This window comes from Fusarium oxysporum, chromosome X (assembly GCF_013085055.1).
Source record: "Fusarium oxysporum Fo47 chromosome X, complete sequence".
NCBI lineage: Eukaryota > Fungi > Ascomycota > Sordariomycetes > Hypocreales > Nectriaceae > Fusarium > Fusarium oxysporum.
This window is the reverse complement of record NC_072849.1, coordinates 2,137,299-2,161,045: the sequence shown is the minus strand read 5'-3', so window position 1 is coordinate 2,161,045 and position 23,747 is coordinate 2,137,299. Positions and strand designations below refer to the sequence as shown.

Below are 23,747 nucleotides of genomic sequence, written 5' to 3'. Positions count from 1 at the left end.
TGCTTGAGTGTGATCCGAGTTCACTCTCCTCTATTGCTTTGTGGTAGGTGATCTATTCGTAGCCGAATTGGCGCACTGACATTGGCCTGATAGCATCATAGCAAGATACGTCCTGTTCCGGCGATCTGGCCCGTTTTGTTTTGCCAATCTAGCGTCCTGATAAGACACTTATTGTTTGATATCAACAACAATTATATCAGCTGGGAGAGCGCCCTTGTATTCTTGTGTTGGCGGTAGCAATAAATAGCTGCTATTTTCATAGTCTAAATTCTACCAGACCTCCAAGGCTTGTTAGGAGTAGTCTACTTCAATCTTGAACTGATCATCCTTTTCGTCAACCAGAGTAACCTTAATACCCCACCCAGACACCTCATATGACTTTGTACCACTCATGGACAGGGTTGCATCGTTCAACGGCTCCCAACCGCTAACGTCACTACCGCAACTGTCCGATCCAGGGGTAGCATCGAGAACACGAATAGGGCCCTGCCCTGTAGCGAGAGTAGTATCAACCGTATAGAGGAGAACACCAGGTGCGCATATCTTTTCATCCGCACCCTTGGCTACGCGGGCTTCAGCAATAAGAGCTGAAGTCTTATTAGTTGCGACAATCACAGCCTTGGTGCCCCCTTCTGTCTCAACAGGTGTGAGAGTATGTCTGGTAGTACCGTGTTCCAAAATACAATCGACATCTTCATCGAGTATCCAACCTAGCCTCCACTTATCCCAGGCGAAGAAGTCGGGAGCAATTCCTCCAACATTACCCATGACACTCCAGCCACCGACAAATTCGCCGGTAGGAAAGTTTAGATCGAGGGGGTATAGATCGGGTAGACACATAGAGTGGCCAGTCTCGTGGTTAAGCGCCTTATAGCCCCAGCTATTATAAGGGTCAACTCCAAAGGTAACAGCTCTATTCGCCACGAATTTTTGGTCTCGGGTAAATGCACCGAAGGACGAGGCCAAAGAGCGAGTCATCCATGCTGCGTTACGCGTAGGTACGACATAAAGGATATCCGTCGCGGCCGGAGGTGGATTTTCGCCATTGTTCATATATGCATCCAATGCATCCTCAACGTAGGCATAGTGCTGTTGGTTACTTAAACCCGAGTCCCAATCGTAGGATTCTGCGGAATGAGGCATACGATAAAACTTGGAAGTATCGGCGGTGATATTCAGTCCAAGCTGGTGATAGCTGATTTCTTGGAACCACTTGTTTGCATCGGGAACCAGGAAATCGTAAGCGTCCTGTGGAGATTCTTCGAGGGCCTCTGCGTCGGAAAAGTCGACAAAGATCATAAAGCCCTGAATAGTACCCTTGCTGGGGATGCAGTCGCTCATAAAACCATGCCCGACACTCTGCCATGCGAAGTCTCGCCTGGGAAGCTTACAAGTCGGAACCCATGGAGTATTATCATCAGGAAATGTGCTGTTGGTAGATCCGGTCCCGTTCGTAGGCGTATTCGGATCCAAGGGTTGTGTTTGGTTGGTAGGTTGAGTCTGGTTGTTTGCTAACGGCTGACAGATGGACGATGCCGCTGCGGGTAGAAGAAGTGACAGCACTGTCGCCTTGTTCATCATGATGCGCAGTTTCTAGAACGTTGGGAGCTGGATGTTCTATACGCATCGTGTTGGGCTTCCATTCTTCGTTTATATACCATCTTCGTGTCCAAATCTGGCACGTGCGCTGCGCCCGGTAGTTGGTACCTCAATTGGACTAGTTTGCCCTGCCATGAGCGAAGAACGAGCTTAAAATTAAACAGGGCGAGGGATACGAGCACTTGGAACCGGATCTTCTAGGGAACCCTTGCTTAGCTTGCTTTCCCTGCACTTGCATTTACCGATATATATAGTATACCCCCTGAATGATTGTTAGTGCGATACCTAGTTAAAGGGGTTATGGCAAGATTTTCTTATTTTCCTTAATATTTAACATTTTTTTATTAAAAGAAAACAAACAAATGATATTTTTTTCTAAAAAATTTATTTTTTATTTTTTAGATATTTTAAAGCTTTATTATATAGAATTATAGGAAAATAGAAATACCCTTACTACTTAAGCATTCAGGGGGTATACTGTACAGGTTTATGCCTTCAGATAATCTATTAAACCATCAGCGAGCGCCTATCCGTACGTTCTAGCCATAGTCTTGTACTTGTGAACGATTCGTTGCCAAGAGTCCCGGCTCCGTGCACGTGGCTACTTTTTACTTTGCCCAAATATCTCACTCCTGTCCCAGTACTCCGTACATTGTGCCTTTTGGAGCGTAAGTGGTATATCTACCTGTTATCCGTCTAACTTAACATTTGGCGTTTGACATGGTGATTGAGACCTACAGACTGGCTAACTTAACTCCCATTTTCTCCACTTCCTTCCATGCTCAGATTCTAGGCTACGAAGCTGGACCTGATGCTTAGTAGACTCAAACACCAAAGTTCTTAACTAAATGGGCTTCGAGACTGGCTAGATTAACAAATAGCGAGCGGAAAAAGGGGAGTTTACTATAATCATTTGAACATGAGTCGTGGTTACGCTTGTTTCATTTCAGGATTCGAATTAAAACAGGGATATGTAATGACGTACGACCCCCAACAGGTTTTCTATAAAGACTCATTGCACCTTGTGACATGGAGCTTAAGTAACTTCTAGGCCAAACAAACTTGCGGTTTATATATCATTTCATGTATTAGTACGCTTCAAATTCTACAGCCTTCCGCAGAGAAATAAGCAGTATGATAAGTCCTCCTACTTACGGAGATGTATAGTTCCTTTAGAAACAAAGAGCTCCTGCAACTTCATCGTCTTCTTTTTACTTTCCTCCAGATACTCCTTGGCAAGGTACCTTTTCAAGAACGGGGTATTGTCGAATATGAAATCACGAACCCAGCATGTTAACGAATTGTGGTTGGATCTCGAAACAGGCGTGGACGATGAGATTTTCGTGGTATTTAGAAGAAATGCTCACTCGAATATGGCCGTTAGAGTAGTACAATGCAGTGGGTCCAGCGGAAAGACGAACGATGTCAGGGTACCCGGTAAGGAACTTCCTGCCAATAGGATTACTTCCAGCGTGCTAGAGCCAGCTCCTTCGAGGTCTTGCACTAACACAACGAACCCCACCTCCACTCAACTCAAGCGTGAAGTGGTTTAATCACTACAAACTCCCCTCATCACTAACTGTTGCGCTTCAACTATCTGCCTCAATTCCATCATATCAAGAGGAAAATCCAGCACGATACCCAGCGAAGATGCGCGTGCTAGGCCTTCTAGGCGGGACAACCTACAACGCAACCCTCCTCTACTACAAACAAATAAACGCCTACGTCCAACACAGTCTCGGCGGCGGCCACTCCTCCAAACTGCTCCTCCACTCCTTCGACCACGCCGAGCTCTTCAGCTTCTTCCAAACAGGCAACTACAACGAAGTATCCCGCCAAATCTGCAGCGCGGCAAAGAATCTCAAGTCCATCGGCGCAGAAGCAATCGTTCTCTGCGTCAACACGAATCATCGCTGGGCGGAAGATGTTGAAAATGCAACGGGTCTTCCACTGCTGCATATCATTGACTTTACGGGTGATGCTATCATTAAAGAACGGTTGAAGAAAGTTGCATTGCTGGGAACACAGATTACGATGGAGCAGGACTTTTTGAAGGGGAGGCTGGAGAGGAGGTTTGGGGTTGAAGTACTTGTGCCGAAGGGGGAGGAGGCGAGGAAGAGGATGGATCGTGTGATTTTTGAAGAGCTTTCGTGTAATAAGGTACTGCCTCAGTCAAGGGAGTTTTATCTGGATCAGATCAGGGACTTGTATGGGAGGGGTGCCGAAGGGGTTATTTTGGGGTGTACAGAGTTGCAGATGATATTAAGGCCGGGGGACGTTGACATGCCCATGTTTGATACCGTTGAGTTACATGCGAAAGGCGCTGCGAAATGGCAGCTGGAGGAGTAACGAGTTCATGACTGCTTGGTCACGAGGTAACATGAAGTGAAATGCAACAGCGAATTGGAAAAAGAAAAAAACCGATAGTTCTCGTATTTATTCATCATGCTTTCGGCCGTAATGTAGTCTACTCTAATAAGTTCTTTCTGCAACAGACTTTGCGCTAATAATAACCATGCCTATATATCTTGGAGCCCTTATTTGTTAAGAATAGCAGACCAGTCGTACTTCTTGGCCCATTCCTCCCAGCTTGTCATGGGGCAGTCAATGCCAGCCTGTAAAGTCAGCATCTTTCCAAACTCTCAGAAAAGAACACATACCTTTCGGATATCCTCCGCCTTCAGCAATTTCATGCCGCCATCGTATCCCGGATCAGAAGTATACGAGAACATATATCCTGTCTCAATTCCCGCATCTCGATCAGGTGTAGCGGCTGTCATTTCATCTGGTGTCACCTGGCGGTACTTGACAGGGACATTGTTGATGCGACCCCAGGTCTCGATCCATTCTGGCCATGTGCAGGTTGTGCCTTCGGCCATGTAAGCCTTGCCTGGAGACATTTGGTACACGGCGTAGGTGAAGTTGCCTAGATCTCCCACTGGGTCGAGATGAGGAACGAGACTGTCGGGGGAGGTAGTGAAGGACATTTCAAAGGATCCATCAGGGAGCTACTTCTTATCAGTGCCAGCCCATGGCAAACGTGGATGAACCTACCTTGTTCATATAAGAGTTGGGCAAAATGTTGAAGCTCGTATAGAAGTACCCCGTGTGAATGCACGACATCTTGGCCGCAAGCTCAGGATACTTCTCGTCAACATACGCCGGGAAAACATCAGCCTTGCCATCAAAATGATACAACTCCTTGAATTTGCCTCCACTGCACTTCTCAGCCTGACTCAACGTCGAGACCAAAAATCCATTATCATCCAGGCTGTCCACCACGGTAGCAGCCGCATCGACAATATTCTTTCCCTGCTGCACCTCAACATTATACGCAAACTTTCGACACGAAATACCCTCCTTGGCAGCCTGCTCCCGACAATCTGGTCGGAAAAACGGTTCCCAGTAGTTAGTCACGCTGAAGATTACGTTCGCCCCGGAAAACGCTTTCTTGAGAGTCGAGACGTCATTGAGATCAACAGACACGACTTCGGCTCCCGCCGATGACAGGGCTTGGGCGGAGGGTGAGGCGGTGTTGCGGGTCAAGCCACGCACTTTGAAGCCCGCTTTCAGAAAGCGAAGGGCGACGGAGCCGCCCTGGTTGCCTGTGGCGCCAATGACGCAGATGAGTTTATCGTTGGCCATTGCTTTTTGTTGTCAGTCTTGTTGGTTCCGCAAAGGAAAGAGGAGAAAGGAAGAAATTTGGTGAGGGTTATTTCCTTAGCCGACTTGGCTTTAGTGCTGCTAGAGTCTGGGCCCCCTCTTTAAAGACGGAGATGCATTCCTAGATCGATGTTACTAAACCCAATCGAGACCATCCTCGCGTGTTTCCCCAATCGTACCACGGCCCTGGAATTCCAATTTTCTCTCTCTCTCTCTGTGCTCTTTTCCTCTTCCTCCGTGTGTCCCGTGCCTTTCCCCACGTGGCTGATCATCTTTTCCCTCACTCATTTTCCGCTTGACCAGACTTGACGCTATCGACTACGGTTTCACATACCTAATAGTGCTTATTTGGGCGATAACTTTACCACTATGGGCTCTGAACAGGATTCCAAACCCAAGACTTCTTCGTCGCCCGTAGCCTCAGGGTCTCCTCCACCCGTTACCACTCTGTCGGGTCAAGATCCTGGCGAGACGCGCCGATCGCCCGCAGATGACGAGGACCAACAGCCAGAAGAGCATGCGCCGCTCCAAGTTGATGTACGCTCTCACTCATTGACACATGAATAATTTTATCGTATTGATCGTTTTTAGGAGGATGAAATAGCTGGCGATGACGCAGACTCTACTTATGGCTCTGACCGAGGCTCAACCTACACTGCTTCCGCCACGTCATCAATCTACGACTACCAGTATGAAAATGGTCGTCGCTACCACGCTTTTCGCGAGGGTCAATACGTCCTCCCCAATGACGACCAGGAGCAACAGCGCCTAGATCTTCAACATCACATCTGGCGATTACTCCTCGGTGGTGCCCTGCACACAGCTCCACTACCTAACCCAGACTCACCCGACGAATACCGCATCCTAGATCTCGGCTGCGGCACTGGCATTTGGGCCATAGAAATGGCCGACGAGTACCCCAACGCAACAGTCGCCGGCGTCGATCTCTCCCCGATCCAGCCGGACTGGGTACCCAGTAACTGCATGTTTCACGTTGACGACTACGAAGATGAGTGGACGTACCGCGAAAGTGAAAAGTTTGACTACATCCACGGTCGGGCGCTCAGCGGCACGAGTGCAGATTGGATGAGGTTTTACAAGCAGGCGCTTAATAATCTCAAGCCAGGCGGGTACATGGAGATGCAGGAGTATGATGCGTGGATCTTCAGCGACGACGATAGTTGTGATAGGGCGCCGTGGACGATGGAGTGGGTCAACAAGCTTGATGAGGCGAGTAAGATGTTTGGGAAGCAGATTAATGTTGCAAAGTATCATAAGCAGTGGATGATTGATGCTGGGTTTGAAGATGTTGTTGAGAGAGTTTACAGAGTAAGTTTTTATCTCACTGTCTCGATGACGATTTACTGATCTTTATAGATACCCATTGGTTCATGGGCGAAAGATCCGACGCTGAAGGAGCTGGGAAAGTTTGAGCTGACGCATATGCAAATGTCGGTTGAGTCGCATACACCAGCTCTGTTCACGCGCGTATGGAATTATTCGCACGATCAGGTTATGGTGTTGATGGAGGGTGTGAAGAGGGAGTTTCGAAGTCGTGAGTTGAGATTGATCACGAGTTATCGATTCATCACAGGACGGAAGCCAGAAGAGGCTTAGTCATGGGCAGATGTGCGGGTTGCATCTGGCGATATAGCATGGAACGAGTTCTTAGATGTCTAAGCATGGATAGTAAAGCGGGCGTTTGGATATAGGAGGAAATTGACTTTCTTTATACACAGCCGGGCTCATACCTTCCAAGTCATTGAACTTTGATGTCTTATTTGCTACCAGACCTGAGGACTGGCAGTGATCTATTGGAAGATGGTCACATAGGAATTTCTGAGCCAAGGATCTAAATTGATCTTGACTTATCCCCCCTCACAGCTCAGAAGGCTGATCAAGGGCATGAGATATCAACTTCTTGTATCCTTCAACAGCCTGCTCCAGATCCGAAACCTTCAAGTGCTCATGCGCAGAGTGCGCCTCGAGAATCGAGCCAGGTCCGTACAGATATCTCTTATGGCTCCCCTTCAACCGAGGGATATCTGTTCCATAGTTCAGAACTATAGTCTCGAAGCCTATCAGATGTCAGCTACAGTCCCATCTTCTTGTGATCTTACTTACCGTCAACATCATAGTCTGTAGGTACTGGTCCAATACCATACGAGAACTGAACGACAAGGCTCGGGTCACTCTCCTCAACCGCTTGAAGTATCAAGTCTTTAATACCCTCTGGAGTTCCGCCAGCGACTCTGACTCCTCCGGTAGCATAAGCACTCGCCGGGATGACATTTCCAGCAACACCTCCTTCAATCCTACCCACGTTGAGAGTAGTGTTCCCAAACTCTTTACTCCCAGGTAACTCAATCTTTTGAAGAGACGCTAATCCACGAACAAGGCTATCAATCGCATTACTTCCCGTCTCAGGGTATCCAGAATGACCAGCCTTTCCGTTCGCCTTGATGGTAAATCCCAATCCACCCTTATGTCCTCGAGCAAGTTTGAGCTCCGTTGGTTCGCCAAAGACAACAGATTCCCAGGATAGACCTAGATCATTGACATTGCCCATTCCCGGTCCACCTGTCTCTTCACCCACAACGAACAACAGCGCTACATCGCCATCATTCACTTGCTTCTTATCAAGCAGCTCCTGTACCGCAATGATCTGCGCCGCGACACTGCCCTTTGCATCGACAGTCCCTCTCCCCCAGATCTCATCACCTCGTCGCTCATAAGGCCAGAATGGGGGAACAGTATCAATGTGAGAAGTCACGAGAACCTTTGTCTGTCTCGTATTATTGTAATAAGCCAAGATGTTATCGCGATTCTTGGCGACTGACTGAGTCTCAATGGTGAAACCCGCGTCTTGAAGATATGTTTGGAGAAAGTCCGTGACGTGTTTCTCAGAGCCAGTGATTGAGGGTCGCTCGACAAGTGATTTGTGTAGCTCAAGAAGTGCTGACGACTTGACTGATTCATGAGAGAACGGAAGCTGGACACTTCCCAGGTTGAACGCCGTCGCCGCAGCGGCAGTGAAGAGGATGGTGTTGATGAGCTTCATCGTCGATAACAGCCTGCAGATAACAAAGAGGGGTAAAAGATATGAACTCGTCCAAATTCGGTTCCGTGTATCTTGATATAACGTTGATCGTCCCAAATTGATAAGCAATCTTGAAAAGCCAATCAATTTCCTTTTTTATCGTTGTACAGATGTCACCATTGACGTGGAGTATTTCGAAATCTACCAAAAGCGGGGATATACACTTCGGATACTATCTCAAAGCCGAGATGGCAACACCTTTTTAGAGAATTATTCGCATTAGTCTTTGGAGTAGTATTATTTGAGAGATAGTTCTTGGAGATAACAGCCGGGAATTGGGTGTTGCGCAATTATATCCCTCCCGCACGCCAAGATGAGGAATGCCGATCGCGGATGTCGACATATCGTAGGGTGAGGAGTAGGATACGCAGGCAAAGAAGCCAAGACTTATATCATTATTAGAATGCCATGATAGACTTCAGGGAACTTGGAGAGGATCATCGCGAAAATGGCTTCTTCTGGTATCTCCAAAGGCCACGAAACCTTGGATGAGAAAACTCATCAACTTCCCGACTCCTCTTACGGAGAGCCACCGGTGAAACAACACTACAACACCGTCACCCGTGGAGAATCTATTCCTTCCTCTGATGATATAAACGATAATATTGTCGGTTATGATGGAAGACTTATGGGAGCGCGGACTAGGTTGAGTAGTCAGCAGGAGAAGAAACTACTGAGAAGGATTGATTGGCATCTCATTCCTTTGCTTTCGGTCATGTATATGGTCAAATCAATTGATGCTTCCAATGTAAGTGAAGCACTAGCTTTGGTGTTGCACGCTAATGTTGTAGGTTTCGAATGCTCGAATCATGGATCGCGGAACGCCGAGGAATATCATGACGGAGCTGAACATCTCGGCTGATGACTACAACTTTGTCACTATGGCCTACTATGTATGTGTCAAATGTCGACCCTCACGAATATCACTCATGAATTGATAGATTCCATATATCCTGGCAGAAACGCCTTCAAACCTGTTGGTAAAGCGCCTCAAGCCATCAGTTTGGCAAGCGAGAATTATGGTTAGTCTCCCCATTCTGTCCCCAGCTCATCAGACTGATCGGTGCAATAGATATCATGGGGCATCGTTCTCGTTTGCCACGCCGCCGTAAAAAATGCCGCCGGCTTGTATACAGTCCGCGCTTTTCTCGGACTCTTCGAGGCTGGACTCTGGCCTGGTATGCTTCTGCAGTTATGCTACTGGTATCGCCCCGATGAAATGGCGTCGCGTATTGTTCTTGTTACTATTCTTGGTAACTTTAGTGCTGTCGTTAGCGGTGTCCTTGCCTTTGCATTTAATGGAGTCCATGCGCAGGGCTTGTCGGGATGGAAATGGTACGCACCCAGCAAAGATGTCCCAAAGCTTGGCTGACTCAAGTTCTAGGCTTATCTTGACAGAGGGAGTATTTACTATTCTTCTGGGTATTTTTGCATACATCTTCATGCCAGACTGTAAGAACAAAGAATTACAAACAGACCGGCCCCTGCTAATATTAGAGCCAGTCCCAGATACAGCTCGTTGGATGTCCGAAGAAGAAAAGGCATTCGTCCAAGCTCGGCTTCCCATCAACGCCCCCAGAGCCGCTGAGAAGGACTTTGACTGGAAAGAGTTCTGGCACACTCTCAAAGACCACAAGCTCTGGCTGTTTCTTCTCTGCTGGGCATTCTATACCATTGGCACGACCGGGCTTAACTTTTATCAGCCGACGGTTATTGCGAACTTGGGATTCACGTAAGTCGCCACAAAACCGTTTTGAGGTAACGTAGAAGCTGACATTGGTTCGTCGCAGTGGCATCGCGGAAGCCCAGCTGCTAAACATTCCCCCAGCCATCTTTGCCTGTGTACTCACTATAGTATTCGGATGGGTTGCCAACACCGGTCGTTTCCCCCTACCTCTGATTCCGCTGAGCTTCATGATAATCATAGAAGCATGTTACGTTGTTCTATACACCTTTCCCAACACAGGCGGTGTGTATGCAGCTACCGTAATAGCAGGAGGTTTCTCAATCGCTTGGTAAGCACATAGACCCTGTCTCCTTCGTGTTCTGACGAAATAGGTATACAATGATGTGGCCATGGAGAGTCCAAACCACAGACGGAGCCACCGGTTCAGCTTTTGCCATTGCATTTGCCAATAGCTACGGGCAGATTGGAGGCGCAGTTGGATCACAGCTGTTCAATTCGCGCTTTGCACCTAGGTATACCACGTCATTTGGAATCGCTATGGGCTTTATTGGTATGGCTATTATAATGAATGTTATCACTTGGTCGTTTACTTGGAAAGTTGATGTTGCGACGAGACGGCTTAAGAGGGCGAGGGATGCTGCTGCGAAGAGGAATGAGGCTATTCTGGATGATGTTGACATTCATGCCAAGACCTGATTCTGACATCAACATATCCGGCTTGATCTTCGGCTACGAGAAGAGACTATCAAAGAAGCCAGACTGCAATCATGAACTCATTTGCCTTTTTATATTCACACCACAGCTAGTTTCATCATTACACAAGACTCTTCTCAAAAACCCTGTACTCCGTCGGCCCAGCAAGCAAATTCACCAATTCAGGATAATCATCCGCAAAGTTCCCCAACTTAACAAGCTCATACCCCATCCTCGTATACCATCCCAACAACCTCGCCTTTCCTTCATGATGAAACGTCATTGGCACAAGAATCTCTAGCTGCATCGTCGTACACCCTCTTCGTCTGCATTCATCTTCCGCAAAGACCGCTAGTTGTCGCCCTGTACCAGTGCCTTGGTACTGTGGGTCAAGTGCCAACATGCCGAACTCTCCGAGGGTGGGTGTTATGAGTTTGACGAAGACGCAGCCGATGGGCTCGTTATTTGGTTGGAGGTAAGCGACCGCGAGTTGGCCGTTGCTTAAGAATTTGGCGATTTCAGCGGTGGAGGTCCGTTGGTATGATGGGATGAAGATATCTGACTCGGCTTTCGTGTAGGCAGTGTTGACAATATCAGTCAGGGCTGATACGAGACTTTTATCCTCCGCATCGGAGCCTGGGGGTATTTTCACGACGATTTGCGGCTTCGTCATGTTGGATGTTGGTGTTGAATGTGAAGCCCGTCAGAAAGAAAAAAAGAATGCCAGGGTTTAATTATAATGCTTTGCAAACTCCTTCGGTAGTTGTAGTGAGAACTATAATCTCACACGTCAGACTTTGTCTCACGTAAAACAGCGCAGGTGGAGATTTCCGCTTTGTTGGCGGTCCGTGTGATATTACGCTTTTGGGGAATTCTGTACGGCGAGCTTCTTATTGCCAGTAGCTCTATTTTGCTTGTAACATCGACTGAATGCTAGCTCTTTAAAAGGAAAGACTGCCGATACATACTCAGGCCTCTCACAACTGTTACCTATCCATAAAAAAATAGCGAACACACCCAGAATCGATATATCCTCCAACACCACCATTCTTCCTTGCACAAGAATTAGCACTGCAATGCCTCATTCTTCAGGTAGCAATCACCAGCATGCTCACTCCGGGGCCGCCTGGCTTAAAATTCCCAAGATGAATTCAATCGAGAAATATGGCCAAATGAAGAGCTCGAGATGCAGACAACTACTCTTTCTATATTTCTCCTCCGTCTGGGATAATCGGACCTATCCGACCAGGGTTTTCTGATTTGTCTCTCTGGTGGGCGATCCCTGCTGTTTGTATCAGCATGCCAGCACGAGGCGCGGTGGCCTGAGAACATCTCATGCTGACCTTCACTTTGCTCTTGCTCTTCCAACAAACCTTATTTCAAAATGGCTTCTCTAGAATGGCTACTTGATCTGCGCGCCGTCGCAAAAGCCTCCAGCAGCGGTATCATCACTGACGATGCACCTCTCGAGAATCAGCTTCCACCAAGCAAAGACCCATGGTATTCTGCCCCCGATGACTGGGAGATCAGACAACCTGGCGATGTTCTCCGCATTCGTTCTGCATCGAACCTCACCAATGTTGTCGAGGGCTCAGCAGCAGTCTACCATATTCTTTACCGCTCAACAGATTCAAGGGGCCAGGCATCATGGGCTGTTACTACGCTCTTCGTTCCAAACTCATTTTATTGTTCCCCATCAGGCAAAGCAGCGATACTATCGTATCAGTTCGCATACAATACATGCAACGTCGACTCTGGCCCATCGTTCGCTTTATCTGGAGTGATGGCAAAAAGCGAACCGAATCTTGGTATCAAGTCGAGCACTTCTCTAATCACTGAGATGCTGTCATTCGGGTGGATCATCAACACTCCAGATCACCTTGGGCCGACCGCTGCATTTGGCGCAAGTGTTCAAGCAGGCCGTGCGTCCCTCGACGCTTTACGCGCTGTTCACAGACTTTTCAATTTGAGAAAGCACCCGGGTTTTAACACTGCAATCTGGGGATATAGCGGGGGCTCGATTGCTACATTCGCCGCGGCTGAGTTACAACCATCTTATTCACCAGATCTCAGTATCTCAGCAGCGGTTGTCGGCGGTCTCGTGGATGACATTTCCACCGCCCTGGACAAGATCAACAGGAGTCCGATCGCTGGCACTCTGATTGCCCTCTTGATAGGAATTACTGCGCAATATCCCGAGGCACGAGCTTATCTGGAAAGCTGTCTTGTCCCAGAGATGAAAGACGAGTTTATGGCAGCAGTGAACACCGAAGTCACTCAAAATGTCGGCAAATACGCAGGGAAAGACATATACACTTTCTTCAAAGGTGGAAGTGCGGAATTAAGAGCTCCGATTTTACAAGAACTCTACAATAAGCAAGCTAAGCTGGGATACAGAGACACGCCCACGATGCCCATGTTTCTGTACAAGGCTATACAGGATCAGTTCTGCACTATAGACCTTACTGATGCGACGGTTGATAGACTCTGTGAGAAAGGAGCGGACATTAAGTTTGAGAGGAATACGGTGGGGAACCATGTTTCTGAGATTGATAACGGAAAGCCAAGAGCGTTTGGGTTTCTGCGGAGTATCTTTGATGAGTCGTACAAGTCTCCTGCATCGAAGCGGAATGTGGTGGATGTCACGGCTGATGTTTCTTCACAGAATAAGTGAGCATGGTTAGAATATGGTCGTTATCTAGCACATATCAAATCTCATGAAGGTGCAATCCTTCCCTTCTCCATAGGCAAATCCGTCCCCCTCCAAACCCTTACATCCTCTCCAGGTTCACATGTTCTCGCAACCCAATTCTCAACTCTTTCAACACCCCACATAATCGTAAACAGATTGATCAGCATCGGATCTACATCCGAAGCCTTTGCACTCAGGAACAGACCCTCGCAGTCTAGACTACATATGAAGAGTGGATCTGCCTTCCGACATGCTGCTGCCCATGCAAAGCCGGTTTTAGCTTCCCATAGGTCTTTATGAGCCGTGAAGTAGATACCGCCATGACATTCAGCCCATTTCTGTTTAAGTGTAAGGTACACTCCGATAGTCGATGTTGCCATTAGCCATATGCGACGGATACTCTCTGAAAGAACCCAGGAACGCCACTTTCGGGGTAGCGGGTCACCGTCGAAGATGGAGTCCAAAACGATGCCATTGGCAGAGGCAGCAGCTGCTGAGTTGTCACCGCCATCGCAAGGTAGGCCAATATCTGGGTCGCGAAGAGCGGCTTCCCAGAGCTGGCGAGTCCATGACAAAAGGGTTTGTATCTGCTGTTCTGCATTGGCTCTCGCTCCAATGGAAGGTGAGAACAGCGCTAGAACAAGGTGGACGAATAACGCCTGGGTTCGAGAGAGGTGCTCACGAATGCCAATCGTCGCTTCAGGACCAGCGAGGTCCGGGCAATATGCCTTGAGTAATGCCGATACTTTCGATGCCAGTAGCTCATCAATGACCGTCTCATTCGCGGGTGTTTTGGAGTTATGCAGGACAATGCATGTGAATGCATCCTGTATTGTTAATGGCAGCCCGGCATCGGCGTAGAGTTGGTTGTGTATGAACGGGCTGTGAGAGTTGGTGACCCATTCAGTAAAGAACTCATGAATACCGTGGACATAATTCATGCAGACCGAGTTTGGGAATGATGGTGTCGTAAAAGGGATGTGACGAACGGCCCACGCATCAGGTCTGAGGAAGAAGTCGACAGCATCCTTCTGGCTGGAGACTGTCTCACTGCTCGTCGCGGGCGAGTCGTCTGGCAATTCAGCAGCAGGGAGAGTGTCCCAATTGCTCAAACTTGCCGCCCACTGAGTGAGGTCTATCAAGCCATTATCTGGTGTTGAGAAAGGTATTTGCATCAGACTCGGTGGTCCAACACTGAGTCTGCTTTGACTCTCTCCGCCATTATCCGCTCCTGGTGCTGACGGGTGCAGCCTCTTTCGCTTCGTAGGCGGATATCGGCATTCAACGTCCCGATCATTACAGCGCCCGCATATAGGTTGAGCTTTGTCACATTTCCGCTTTCCGTTCGTGCACGAATAGCACGCCTTGAGCTTTGTCGCAGAACCCATTGTGATTATGTTGATGCGGGAAGATTGCGGGTTTCTGGAGTTGGCTGCGGGGGAGATTTAGGGAGATCGGATTAACGTTAGCGACCTTTGTCAGCTGTCATGCGGAGATTCTGCGGGCTTTTGGCGGAAACCCCTCCGAGATAAGCTTATTGCTCCTAGAAATTTAGCGCTTTCGGAAAAGCAGGCGGGTTTCTGGCGGGTTTCCATGGATTCGCTTGCAAAGTTCCGACATGTCAAGATTATATTCATGACGCGACAAATGGAACAACCCGAAGATTTGTATATAATGGATGAGTATCCAACTATCGTAAGCTATAAATCCAGATCTCATCATTAATTAATCTGCCTTCAATATCCAAATACATTGCAACAGCTTTCCAATATGCCTTCCGCAGCAGAGACTAGGCCCGAGGAAAACCCTTGGGAGAATGTCGAGGCACCTACCAACGGCAGCAATCTCATAACCAAAGTACATCGCGAGTCATATGAGGCGATCTCACCCACCCGACCTGAGCTTTCTCAGGCTGGCCATACTGTACTTGTCGCTGGAGCCTCTACTGGAATTGGCTTCAGCATTGCCGAGTCGTTTGCCGCAGCTTCCGCGACTCGTCTCATCATCACCGGCCGACGCCAGGACGCGTTGGACAAAGCCGCCTCTAAGATCAAGACGAGGTACTCCAACGTTGAGGTCATCCCGACTATCAATGACTTTTCTGACGAGGATGCCACACGAGAATTCTGGAAGAAACTCGCAGAAGATGGTATCTTTGTTGATGTTCTCGTTTTGAGTGCTGCGAAAATGTGGCTGCCCAATACTATTCTTGGACTCGGATATGAGACCTTCAAGGATGGACTCGGTGTGAATCTTGTTGCTCCATATCTATGGACTAGCTTGTTTCATAAGCAGCGAGAAACCGACCCCTCGCGAAAGCTGGTAAGCTGATGAGCCCTCATGACACATGTTGTTGTATAATCTTACGCCGTCCAGGTTCTTCTCAACTTGTCCAGCATTGCAATTCATAATACCCAGATGTCTGTTCCCATTCCTCTATACTCACTCACCAAGAGCGCTGGGACAATGATGATGCAGCATATCGCCATGACCGTTCCCTCCAGCGAGATGCAGGTCATCACCTTTGAGCCAGGACTACACTATACTGAATCATTCGAACGTTTCACCGATGAGAACAGTTTCAAGTGGGATGATAGTATGTACTGATTCTCATAAGCCTATACCATACTGACAAAGGTGCAGTCAAACTACCAGGCGATTTTGCTGTTTGGGCAGCGTCTGAAGAAGCCGAGTTCCTCCACGGTCGGTTTGTGTGGGCCAAGTGGGATGTCGATGAGCTCAAAACGGGACGTCTTCGGAAGAAGATCGAGAGTGACGCTTCGCTTTTCAGAGTTGGCGTCAATGGATACTGAATTAGAAGCGAGGTATCGAGTATAACTTTTCAAATCTTCGTTCAGACAGAAGACTTTTAACTTAGACTGTAAAGGTGAAAATTTAAGGATTGAACAGTAAATTCATCATTATATTAGCGCCGAGATTTGTTACGTGCCTTACATCTTGGGCAGTACATGGGTGGCGAGTTGCCAATCTCAATCGTAACAGTGCCTATTAAAAAGACGCTCTCACAAGCTGAGCACTTGTATTCCTCAAGTTCTTCCCATTTCCCATGCATGAAACGAATAATATCGGCGGCCAGATCAGGGTTATCGCTCATTGTTTCACAAAATGCGTCCCGACTCATCAGCGTCCCAATATTGTTGAAAGCTACCTGCACAGTGATATCGCGTAATCCCCTATCCTCCGGAGGCGTGGTCGTATACGCAAATGCTATTGCAACTGGGAAGTCATCCGTCTTCCAATTCTCATCAATGCTGGCGCGAAACTTCGTCGCAGAGAATCTCTTCAGAGCTTCAATCCCATACTTATCAGCAATCTGATAGACCTTGGCATGGAACATCATAGCTGACGAATCAGCTGGCGACTCGTAATCGAAACAATAGAGGAAAAGTGTCATCGCCTCGACTATAGGCGGATCAAAATCCAGAATTTCAATCACTCGCTCTGAGCTTTCCTTTTATTTGTTAGACTTAGTTGGTTGCGTGGAAGAAAGTACTTTTCAAACCTTCCATGGTCCATCGAGCTGCTTTCTGAAATACTCGGAGTGGCAAAAGAGAATAAGACTGTGGACTGAGAAATACCGACCTTCGCATCTGATCGTGGCATCGGAAAGAGTTGTATTGTTGAAGTAGCTGTTTTTATTAATCGCTGGTATGTAGGGGTGAAGATATAAGAACATACTTCTTCAATGAAGCGCCAAATTCTTCATATGGCGGTGACTGCATCTTTGCGCCAGGGAGCAGTCGACTCTGATATTTCCAGGGCAAAATAGACGGTGTACGTATCCGGGGGAAAAAGAAGAAGGGGGAGGGGGCAAAGGAACGATGCCCTTTTCTTATGTTTAGACACAATGGTAGGCCTCCCGCAGGAACTTCAGCCACAAATTGATGTCACTGCGGGGCTTCTGGACGACTCGATATAGATTTCATGTAGATTAACATCTTAGTTCATTGGAAAATAAACGAATTGTACTTTGACTAAACAGAAATATTTACTAGTGCACTGGAAGATGTAAATAAGCTTCTACTGCTGTATCGTGCCCTTATCACCTGTGTTGGTAGCCTAAAGCCTAACCTTGCAGGCAGCAATCGACTACATAGTCTACTGCTGGGATATCGGGTAAAAACATTGCGAGAGGTAAAGACCAGTTCAATGGGCCGGGCTGATGGTGCAGGCTTCGACCTCTGGCGTGGAAACATGCTCCCAGATCCGATGTGACAAGGACTTTCCAGTGAAGATGGAAGTCTATTATGTGGGTAGTTGGTATGCTGCCTGAATGGTGTTTTTGAGAGTGTTATTCTGAGTTGATAGACCTGACAACTCATGCTTGTATTGCGCGCCTTACACAGACCATGGAAGAATGGACAGGTGCGGTGAGATTTTTACAGAGACTTTCTTTCCAGGAGACCTTGATCCGGCGGTACCTCTTCTTTAAGTTCATAGTCCATTGCTTGCCAAATTGCCAGTCCTGCCGAGGAACTATTCATAGTCATTGACAGAGCATGGAAGTCCGCCACTGGAATCATCAAAAGCACAGTCCCTTGCAACGTTCCAGATACATCTTGACGTAAATCTGATCTCAAGGCTCCTTCATTCTGTCTCTTGTCTTTTTACGCGGATGCGAAAAGGAGGCGTGAAGCAACGATCCGCGATTGGGGTTATAGCCGCTGGCTTCCGATAAGGCGAAGTTTTGTATGTAGGAGTGAGATGCGCTTGGATAAACCGGCAGATCGTCACTTGGCAGCTGTGGTCGCCGCTTATCTGCAATTAAACGAGTGGAGCCCGATGTCCCGAAAGTAAGCTGCCAAGTATGGGGGCCAAGACTTCAGGAGAAGGCTTCGAGAAGATCGTAGAGTAAGCTATTGTGAACTAGTTCGTAGAATGCTTGGCTTTGTACAACCCAATGGAGAAATGACGCCTTATTCTTGTTATGCAAGAAGATATGTAGAACATAGATGTATCAGCTATTCACGATCTAAGTTTTGCGAAGCTGGTCGGCAACCTCTTGTGTAATTACCATGCTCAGTAACTGTATTACTACCAGATGTTTCAGCTCCAGCCATTGAGATCATAAAGCTTACTATTAATTTCGTCTTTGCTACTCGTAGCCGTTGACTGGCTATAGATGTGGACATTGCTGGACTTGGCGAGCAAGGAAGATGCATGATCATGTTGTGTCTTGTCTTGTATCGTGAGATCTCCTTCTCAGCTTCGGCGGTCCTGAGACCTTGGCGGCTTATGGGATGATCTATACTGTATAGGACAGCTAAATGGATCAATAGGAGAATCAACTGACGAAGGATGACTATAAAGCCCAGAGTGAAGCGCCTCAATCTCAACATCAACCACATTCATTCACTCACTCAACCTTTCAGTCTTTCAAAACTATTCAGCAAATTCATTCACCATGCTGGTCAAAAACCTTCTCTCTTCTTCCCTTCTCCTGGCCATCGCCCAAGCTGGTCCAACCATCTCTGTCCAAGGTCTCGCCAAGCGCGATGGCTTCCCAGTCTGCGACGACACCTCCAGGACCTACGAAGGTCCCTACACCGATGGCGAAGGAACCTACGTGACTTCCGACCGAACCACCCATCCCTACAAATTCCCCAAAGTCCGCAAATGCTGGTACGACTACTTCGTCCTCGAGACCTCCAAGGAGTATACCCCATGGCAGAAGGCCTCCGGCAACATTTACTGCACCGGCACTCAAGTCTGTACTGCCACCAAGCTCGTCGGAAACGAGGTCTGCCAGGAGAGGTCTGACAGCGTGAGTGTCAGCGTCGGCGGTGAGATCGAGGGCTTCAGTCTTGGTCTTGACTTCACGACTACCGACACCGAGTCCAAGTGTGTGCAGGCTCAGGACCTGACTGCTTGTACTTGGGATGATGGCGCTTGTCATACTGTTTGGACCCAGCAGGAGGTCATGAGGCAGAAGGGGTATCGTCGACAGAGGTGTAACTGGGGTAATGGGGATGAGACTCAGTGCATGGATAACTGGGAGCAGACTACTCCCTCTGACTTCATTGACTATGGTTGTGGGTCCAAGTGCACCGATACCAACGAGTGCGGCAACACTGATGGCAAACCTTGCTCTAAGTAACCTTTGAGTTATGAGTATTGCGAAGGGTTCAAGAGTAGTATTTCTTTCTTCTCATCATCTTGATGATATATACTTTAGTAGATCTTGGGGCAGTTTTGGGTATTTAATGGATTGCAACAAAGTTGGGATGGCTAGCTAGAACATAGATACTACGCATAAGAGCGATCAAATCTTAGATAGAGGCAAAATCTGAAGATCATCCCTACTCAAATCCCTCACACTCTTCTTCCCAGCATTCGCAAGCATATTATCCATATCCGCCAACAAACACTTCAAAACATGCTCAACACCCTCCTGTCCACCCGCAGCAAGACCATAAGCATACGGCCTTCCAATGCAGACCGCCTTTGCACCAAGAGCCAACGCCTTCAGCACATCTGAACCAGTTCGAACACCACTGTCAAACATGATGGTCAGATTTGAGTCCTTGACCTTCTTGTCCGCAGCGATATCCGCCAGTGCATCCAGGGATGCTATAGCGCCGTCGAGTTGGCGGCCTCCGTGGTTGGAGACGATGATGCCGTCGATGCCGTGCTCAATAGCAAGATGGGCGTCCTCAACTGTCTGGATTCCCTTGAGAACAATCGGTCCGTCCCAGAGATCCTTCAAGATCTTCAGGTCGTTCCACGAGCGATATGTTCCAGAGTTTATCACATCAATCCAAGCTTTCGACTTGATCAGAGTCTTTGCATTAGCGAGAACCCTCGCAGCGCCGTAGACAGTCCCAGGTCGTCTCATAATCGTCCAGAGCTCAGAAAGCTTCTCGGCAATACTTCGAGAATCATTCTTCTGCATCTCATCAAACAACTTGTTGAACACAGGATCCGAAAAGCCAATCTGACAGCCCTGGCCCCAGATGAACGGCAAGTAGGACGTGTCGAGGTCTGTAGGTCTCCAGCCAAGAGAGAAGGTATCCAGCGTGACAACGAGGACCTTGTAGCCTGAAGCTTTTGCGCGCGCGAGAAGACTAGCTGTGACTTCCTCAAACTGCGGCTTCGGCCAGTAGAGCTGATACCATCGATCGCCATCCGCATTCGCCTCGGCGACCTCCTCGATTGTGCGCGTCGCAGCAGTCGATAGAATCATCGGCATGCCGACGTTATGGCACGCCCTCGCCGTAGCCTCCTCCGCATCAGGGTGCAAGATACTCTGCACGCCAATAGGCGCTACAAGCAGCGGGCTCTTGTACTTTGTACCGAATAGCTCAACATCAACATCGCGCCTGGTGACATCGACAAGGAAACGCGGTTTCAACCGATATCGGCTGAACGCTTCACTATTGGCTTTCGCAGTAGCAGCACTGCTAGCTGAACCGTAGACGTAGCCAAAATTGGTAGCGGGGATCTTTTCCTTAGCTAGGGACTCCCATTCTGTGGGGTTTGTTGAGAAGATTGGTGGACGGAAGGATTGGTAGATGTCGCGCTGGAAGTTGGAGAAGCTGGTTGGGTCTGGGATTGAGAATGGTTGGCTCAGCCTCTTAGGTTCAACCTCATCTGCCATTTTGAGGTTCAATAGGAGTTTTGTTCAATTTACAAGTGGTTTTAGATGGTTTTGGGGGGTGTTTAGAATTAAGTTGAGGTGAGTGAGACGCGCCTCGGATCTTCCCTAGTCTTTCTCCTCACCTAAAACGTGCCGAGGTTGCCGATCCTTCAATCCTTCGCTAGAACGTCATGTTACATTTTGCGGAGATCCCATGCCAGCAGCATTCAATAACACCAGAACTCATCGAAATGCGGTATTGTATTATCGTTATCGATAGACTTTGCCGCGCATTAAGCCGTACGGTTGCTATTGAAGTAATGGCTACATCGATAACAGAAACCTCATTTGAGATGCCATTCAATGTTGCAGTTCTGACCTCACAGTGGCATCATATAGGTTCATCTGTGGATTTTGTCAAGTCTACCACTGAGCCTAGATCTCCCATTCTCTAATTATCCCAACCTCATCAAGTAGTTGAGAATCTCTTGAGCAGCCATCTGCCGACCCTCCCATTCCGGATGACGACTCGCACCCTCCTCTGCCCTCTTTCGCATCCCCGCGGACTCCGGTCCGAATAAAATCTCCAACAACGCCTCGGCGAACTCGTCCTCTTGCCATCGGGGCTTCGCCTCCTTATTCGCCCAAAGCCCAATGCCGAGTAGCTCAACACGGTTCGCGAAATCGTAACAGTCCGTCCAAGCAGGTAGAAGCGCCTGAGGGATGCCAGAACTAACCATGTTGTCAGAAGACGCGACACATTTTCGGGAATGAACTCACCATAGCGCCTCGTAGAAGGAATTAGCTCCCCCGTGACTCACAGAACAAACGATGTTTTGCGATCCCAGGACAGATTTTGGTTCAGCAACAAGCCAGTCCGTGAGACGCACCCTGTCTGATTTGATGTAAGCCTGTAGTTCATCAGTCACCAGAGCCCATTCGCCGGTATAAGTGTCTCGCTTTGGGGCGTTGCCTTCTTCGTCAGGTACGCGTCCTAGCTTCCACAAAATTTGAAGAGGCTTCCCCGCAGAATGCAGTGTATCAGCGTGTTCGAGGACCTTTCTGAAGGCTTTGGACATTTGATGAGCTTCAGTGGGATTCGATTTGTGATGCGTGCCCAGATTGACGTATATAGTTGAACCTTGGCTGAGCCATTCGGCTAAACCTGCGTCAACTTCCCTGATAGGCGGAGCAGCTCGTATGATGGGACCGCACAATGTCAGCTGTGGGGGTATGATACTGAACGGGTAGTCTATATCAGGACTATTGGCCACGAGGATAGGAAGATTTGGCGGCGCTGGCCTCAAAACGCCTAGTTCCATCATTGTCATGAGCGAGATGGAAGGGTCTATCTCATCTCTAAGAATCTCAGTCGTCTTTTTCAGTCGGGTATCTGTGAGTAGAGTGTAGCCAGCCACAAAGCCAAAGTAAATATTCCATGGAATGAGGCTCCATGGTATAGGATAAGGCAAGGCCGAGCAAGCACTACTAGGGTTAGTCAAGGGTTTTCATCTGTAGTTGGAGGGATCACTTGCATGGGGTACTTCCACAGAGCAGCTAGTTTTGGCTGCACCGGAACTGCAAACTCTTTAATCGTATTCGGCGAAAGGACCATCCACCTGGCACCTCGGTAATGACAAAAGGTCAAGCCTTGGGTAAACAGCGGTTCAACGATAGTGAGATCTGGATTGACTTCATCGAATACACGTTCTGTTTCCTTGTACATATCGAGAAACTCTCTCGGGCTCCAGGGTATCATGACAGCCGGTAAAATAGCCACGCCTTTTGCCGAGTTCACAACTCCCGGGGTCAGCTCGAGCGTTTCGAAAATTGCCGTTTCCGGACGCTTGGTAGCCGGTCCCCAGCTCGTTCCTTCGATCTTGTGAAACACGAAGGGTCGAGGGGTTTTCTTCTTCTGTTGAGCTGCAGTTGTCTGCATGAATCTTGAGGCATCATCCACTCCGCTTCTTAGGTCCTGGAATGAAGCAATATGGATTTCGACATCTTCACAGGCAATACCGAGTTCGTGGGCGGTAGCGAGAACTACGTTGGCTTGACCGAAGTCACTATTGGTGAACAGCAGTAGGCGCTTCAATCCCTCCATCGTAGCTGGTTACGAAGAGTCGACATGGGGGAATAAAGGGCTTTTCAGCCTCTAAATACCATATTTCTGCATAGGGCTGACTGAACTGGACATGACATGGTCAAGGGTATGGCCTGTAAGTCACCCACGCCCTACCTTTAAGCATAAATAGCAGAGCGAGCTGTGCCTCTCTGACTCAACATTAGCAAATCTTCAATGGTTTTTCGTTTAGCCGCAAAGTGCGTCTTGTGGTCACAGCTGTTGTGGAGTATGGTAAGATTTTGGCGAATATGCTTACTGTTTTGGGTCATTTCTTTCATTTTACCCTGCAGCCGTAAGAGCTGAGCTCTCTGATCCTATCACAGCAATTCTTGGCGAGGATCTTACTTCCTCAAGCGATGACTTCCCTGCTGACGTTCTTGGTCGCATCGAAGAGTTACTGACACATACGAAAGTTGGGGGATGTTGAATGTGGATCTGGTCGGCTTCGCGAATTGAGATGCAATTAAGAGACTTTGTGACACCACCACGGGAAAACCACATGACAAACCTGATCTCCAGTTCATCCAACCTCTAATGCCGACTTCGTTTCTTAAACCACGAGTTCATTCTTAAATCAGTTGTAGAGATGGA

The 23,747-nt window shown here is 48.2% G+C and overlaps 14 protein-coding genes across 14 annotated transcripts; 6 read left to right on the top strand and 8 right to left on the bottom strand.

The window, feature by feature from the left end:
* Positions 1 to 201: 201 nt before the first annotated feature.
* FOBCDRAFT_232916 (uncharacterized protein) lies at positions 202 to 1,600 on the bottom strand. The gene has a single exon (XM_031191798.3). The coding sequence runs from the start codon at positions 1,579 to 1,581 to the stop codon at positions 292 to 294; it is 1,290 nt and encodes a 429-aa protein (XP_031033029.2). The 5' UTR covers positions 1,582 to 1,600; the 3' UTR covers positions 202 to 291.
* A 1,649-nt stretch (positions 1,601 to 3,249) lies between these two features.
* FOBCDRAFT_323874 (Asp/Glu racemase) lies at positions 3,250 to 3,948 on the top strand (the record flags this gene model as incomplete). The annotated part of the gene is made up of 1 exon (XM_031191797.2): positions 3,250 to 3,948. The coding sequence occupies one exon, from the start codon at positions 3,250 to 3,252 to the stop codon at positions 3,946 to 3,948; it is 699 nt and encodes a 232-aa protein (XP_031033028.2).
* Positions 3,949 to 4,001: 53 nt separating this feature from the next.
* Positions 4,002 to 5,310, bottom strand: FOBCDRAFT_253705 (uncharacterized protein). Its single transcript, XM_031191796.3, has 3 exons — positions 4,654 to 5,310; positions 4,260 to 4,607; positions 4,002 to 4,214 (listed from the first exon to the last, which is right to left on the bottom strand). The coding sequence occupies exons 1-3, from the start codon at positions 5,242 to 5,244 to the stop codon at positions 4,137 to 4,139; spliced, it is 1,017 nt and encodes a 338-aa protein (XP_031033027.2). The 5' UTR covers positions 5,245 to 5,310; the 3' UTR covers positions 4,002 to 4,136.
* Positions 5,311 to 5,499: 189 nt separating this feature from the next.
* On the top strand, positions 5,500 to 7,100 carry FOBCDRAFT_232914 (S-adenosyl-L-methionine-dependent methyltransferase). Its single transcript, XM_031191795.3, has 3 exons — positions 5,500 to 5,799; positions 5,854 to 6,591; positions 6,640 to 7,100. Exons 1-3 carry the CDS (start codon positions 5,632 to 5,634, stop codon positions 6,877 to 6,879), a joined length of 1,146 nt encoding a protein of 381 aa, XP_031033026.2. The 5' UTR covers positions 5,500 to 5,631; the 3' UTR covers positions 6,880 to 7,100.
* Positions 7,101 to 7,140: 40 nt separating this feature from the next.
* Positions 7,141 to 8,323, bottom strand: FOBCDRAFT_146046 (uncharacterized protein; the record flags this gene model as incomplete). Its single annotated transcript, XM_031191794.2, has 2 exons — positions 7,141 to 7,340; positions 7,387 to 8,323. 2 exons carry the CDS (start codon positions 8,321 to 8,323, stop codon positions 7,141 to 7,143), a joined length of 1,137 nt encoding a protein of 378 aa, XP_031033025.2.
* Positions 8,324 to 8,810: 487 nt separating this feature from the next.
* FOBCDRAFT_280627 (major facilitator superfamily domain-containing protein) lies at positions 8,811 to 10,745 on the top strand (the record flags this gene model as incomplete). Its single annotated transcript, XM_031191793.2, has 8 exons — positions 8,811 to 9,110; positions 9,154 to 9,255; positions 9,304 to 9,384; positions 9,435 to 9,697; positions 9,747 to 9,814; positions 9,866 to 10,094; positions 10,153 to 10,377; positions 10,421 to 10,745. 8 exons carry the CDS (start codon positions 8,811 to 8,813, stop codon positions 10,743 to 10,745), a joined length of 1,593 nt encoding a protein of 530 aa, XP_031033024.1.
* Positions 10,746 to 10,845: 100 nt separating this feature from the next.
* Positions 10,846 to 11,511, bottom strand: FOBCDRAFT_232912 (acyl-CoA N-acyltransferase). Its single transcript, XM_031191792.3, has one exon. It carries the CDS (start codon positions 11,413 to 11,415, stop codon positions 10,864 to 10,866), a length of 552 nt encoding a protein of 183 aa, XP_031033023.2. The 5' UTR covers positions 11,416 to 11,511; the 3' UTR covers positions 10,846 to 10,863.
* Positions 11,512 to 12,118: 607 nt separating this feature from the next.
* Positions 12,119 to 13,416, top strand: FOBCDRAFT_191308 (secretory lipase-domain-containing protein; the record flags this gene model as incomplete). Its single annotated transcript, XM_031191791.3, has 1 exon — positions 12,119 to 13,416. The coding sequence occupies exon 1, from the start codon at positions 12,127 to 12,129 to the stop codon at positions 13,414 to 13,416; it is 1,290 nt and encodes a 429-aa protein (XP_031033022.2). The 5' UTR covers positions 12,119 to 12,126.
* Positions 13,417 to 13,761: 345 nt separating this feature from the next.
* On the bottom strand, positions 13,762 to 14,822 carry FOBCDRAFT_265020 (uncharacterized protein; the record flags this gene model as incomplete). The annotated part of the gene is made up of 2 exons (XM_059611345.1): positions 13,762 to 13,772; positions 13,880 to 14,822. The coding sequence occupies 2 exons, from the start codon at positions 14,820 to 14,822 to the stop codon at positions 13,762 to 13,764; spliced, it is 954 nt and encodes a 317-aa protein (XP_059466045.1).
* Positions 14,823 to 15,204: 382 nt separating this feature from the next.
* On the top strand, positions 15,205 to 16,247 carry FOBCDRAFT_146800 (uncharacterized protein; the record flags this gene model as incomplete). The annotated part of the gene is made up of 3 exons (XM_031191789.2): positions 15,205 to 15,756; positions 15,811 to 16,030; positions 16,078 to 16,247. 3 exons carry the CDS (start codon positions 15,205 to 15,207, stop codon positions 16,245 to 16,247), a joined length of 942 nt encoding a protein of 313 aa, XP_031033020.2.
* An 89-nt stretch (positions 16,248 to 16,336) lies between these two features.
* FOBCDRAFT_232910 (BTB/POZ protein) lies at positions 16,337 to 17,226 on the bottom strand. The gene is made up of 3 exons (XM_031191787.3): positions 17,134 to 17,226; positions 16,958 to 17,084; positions 16,337 to 16,906 (listed from the first exon to the last, which is right to left on the bottom strand). The coding sequence occupies exons 1-3, from the start codon at positions 17,175 to 17,177 to the stop codon at positions 16,361 to 16,363; spliced, it is 717 nt and encodes a 238-aa protein (XP_031033018.2). The 5' UTR covers positions 17,178 to 17,226; the 3' UTR covers positions 16,337 to 16,360.
* A 1,633-nt stretch (positions 17,227 to 18,859) lies between these two features.
* Positions 18,860 to 19,552, top strand: FOBCDRAFT_145307 (uncharacterized protein; the record flags this gene model as incomplete). The annotated part of the gene is made up of 1 exon (XM_031191786.2): positions 18,860 to 19,552. One exon carries the CDS (start codon positions 18,860 to 18,862, stop codon positions 19,550 to 19,552), a length of 693 nt encoding a protein of 230 aa, XP_031033017.2.
* Positions 19,553 to 19,655: 103 nt separating this feature from the next.
* FOBCDRAFT_232907 (FMN-dependent dehydrogenase) lies at positions 19,656 to 21,116 on the bottom strand. Its single transcript, XM_031191785.3, has one exon. It carries the CDS (start codon positions 21,050 to 21,052, stop codon positions 19,718 to 19,720), a length of 1,335 nt encoding a protein of 444 aa, XP_031033016.2. The 5' UTR covers positions 21,053 to 21,116; the 3' UTR covers positions 19,656 to 19,717.
* A 370-nt stretch (positions 21,117 to 21,486) lies between these two features.
* Positions 21,487 to 23,135, bottom strand: FOBCDRAFT_323866 (uncharacterized protein; the record flags this gene model as incomplete). Its single annotated transcript, XM_054707208.1, has 3 exons — positions 21,487 to 21,763; positions 21,812 to 22,516; positions 22,576 to 23,135. The coding sequence occupies 3 exons, from the start codon at positions 23,133 to 23,135 to the stop codon at positions 21,487 to 21,489; spliced, it is 1,542 nt and encodes a 513-aa protein (XP_054563183.1).
* Between the last annotated feature and the right edge of the window lie 612 nt (positions 23,136 to 23,747).

What these genes read in the sequence shown, in the direction of transcription:
- FOBCDRAFT_232916 (XM_031191798.3), bottom strand. Translation starts at nt 1,581, where the DNA reads ATGATGAACAAGGCGACAGTGCTGTCACTTCTTCTACCCGCAGCGGCA.
- FOBCDRAFT_253705 (XM_031191796.3), bottom strand. Translation starts at nt 5,244, where the DNA reads ATGGCCAACGATAAACTCATCTGCGTCATTGGCGCCACAGGCAACCAG. An exon ending in CCAACTCTTATATGAACAAG is followed by an intron (nt 4,608 to 4,653) that starts GTAGGTTCATCC and finishes GATAAGAAGTAG; the next exon opens with CTCCCTGATGGATCCTTTGA. An exon ending in AGGCGGAGGATATCCGAAAG is followed by an intron (nt 4,215 to 4,259) that starts GTATGTGTTCTT and finishes CTGACTTTACAG; the next exon opens with GCTGGCATTGACTGCCCCAT.
- FOBCDRAFT_232914 (XM_031191795.3), top strand. Translation starts at nt 5,632, where the DNA reads ATGGGCTCTGAACAGGATTCCAAACCCAAGACTTCTTCGTCGCCCGTA. An exon ending in ATGCGCCGCTCCAAGTTGAT is followed by an intron (nt 5,800 to 5,853) that starts GTACGCTCTCAC and finishes GATCGTTTTTAG; the next exon opens with GAGGATGAAATAGCTGGCGA. An exon ending in TTGTTGAGAGAGTTTACAGA is followed by an intron (nt 6,592 to 6,639) that starts GTAAGTTTTTAT and finishes TGATCTTTATAG; the next exon opens with ATACCCATTGGTTCATGGGC.
- FOBCDRAFT_232912 (XM_031191792.3), bottom strand. Translation starts at nt 11,415, where the DNA reads ATGACGAAGCCGCAAATCGTCGTGAAAATACCCCCAGGCTCCGATGCG.
- FOBCDRAFT_232910 (XM_031191787.3), bottom strand. Translation starts at nt 17,177, where the DNA reads ATGCAGTCACCGCCATATGAAGAATTTGGCGCTTCATTGAAGAA. An exon ending in TTTGGCGCTTCATTGAAGAA is followed by an intron (nt 17,085 to 17,133) that starts GTATGTTCTTAT and finishes TAATAAAAACAG; the next exon opens with CTACTTCAACAATACAACTC. An exon ending in AGCTCGATGGACCATGGAAG is followed by an intron (nt 16,907 to 16,957) that starts GTTTGAAAAGTA and finishes AACAAATAAAAG; the next exon opens with GAAAGCTCAGAGCGAGTGAT.
- FOBCDRAFT_232907 (XM_031191785.3), bottom strand. Translation starts at nt 21,052, where the DNA reads ATGGCAGATGAGGTTGAACCTAAGAGGCTGAGCCAACCATTCTCAATC.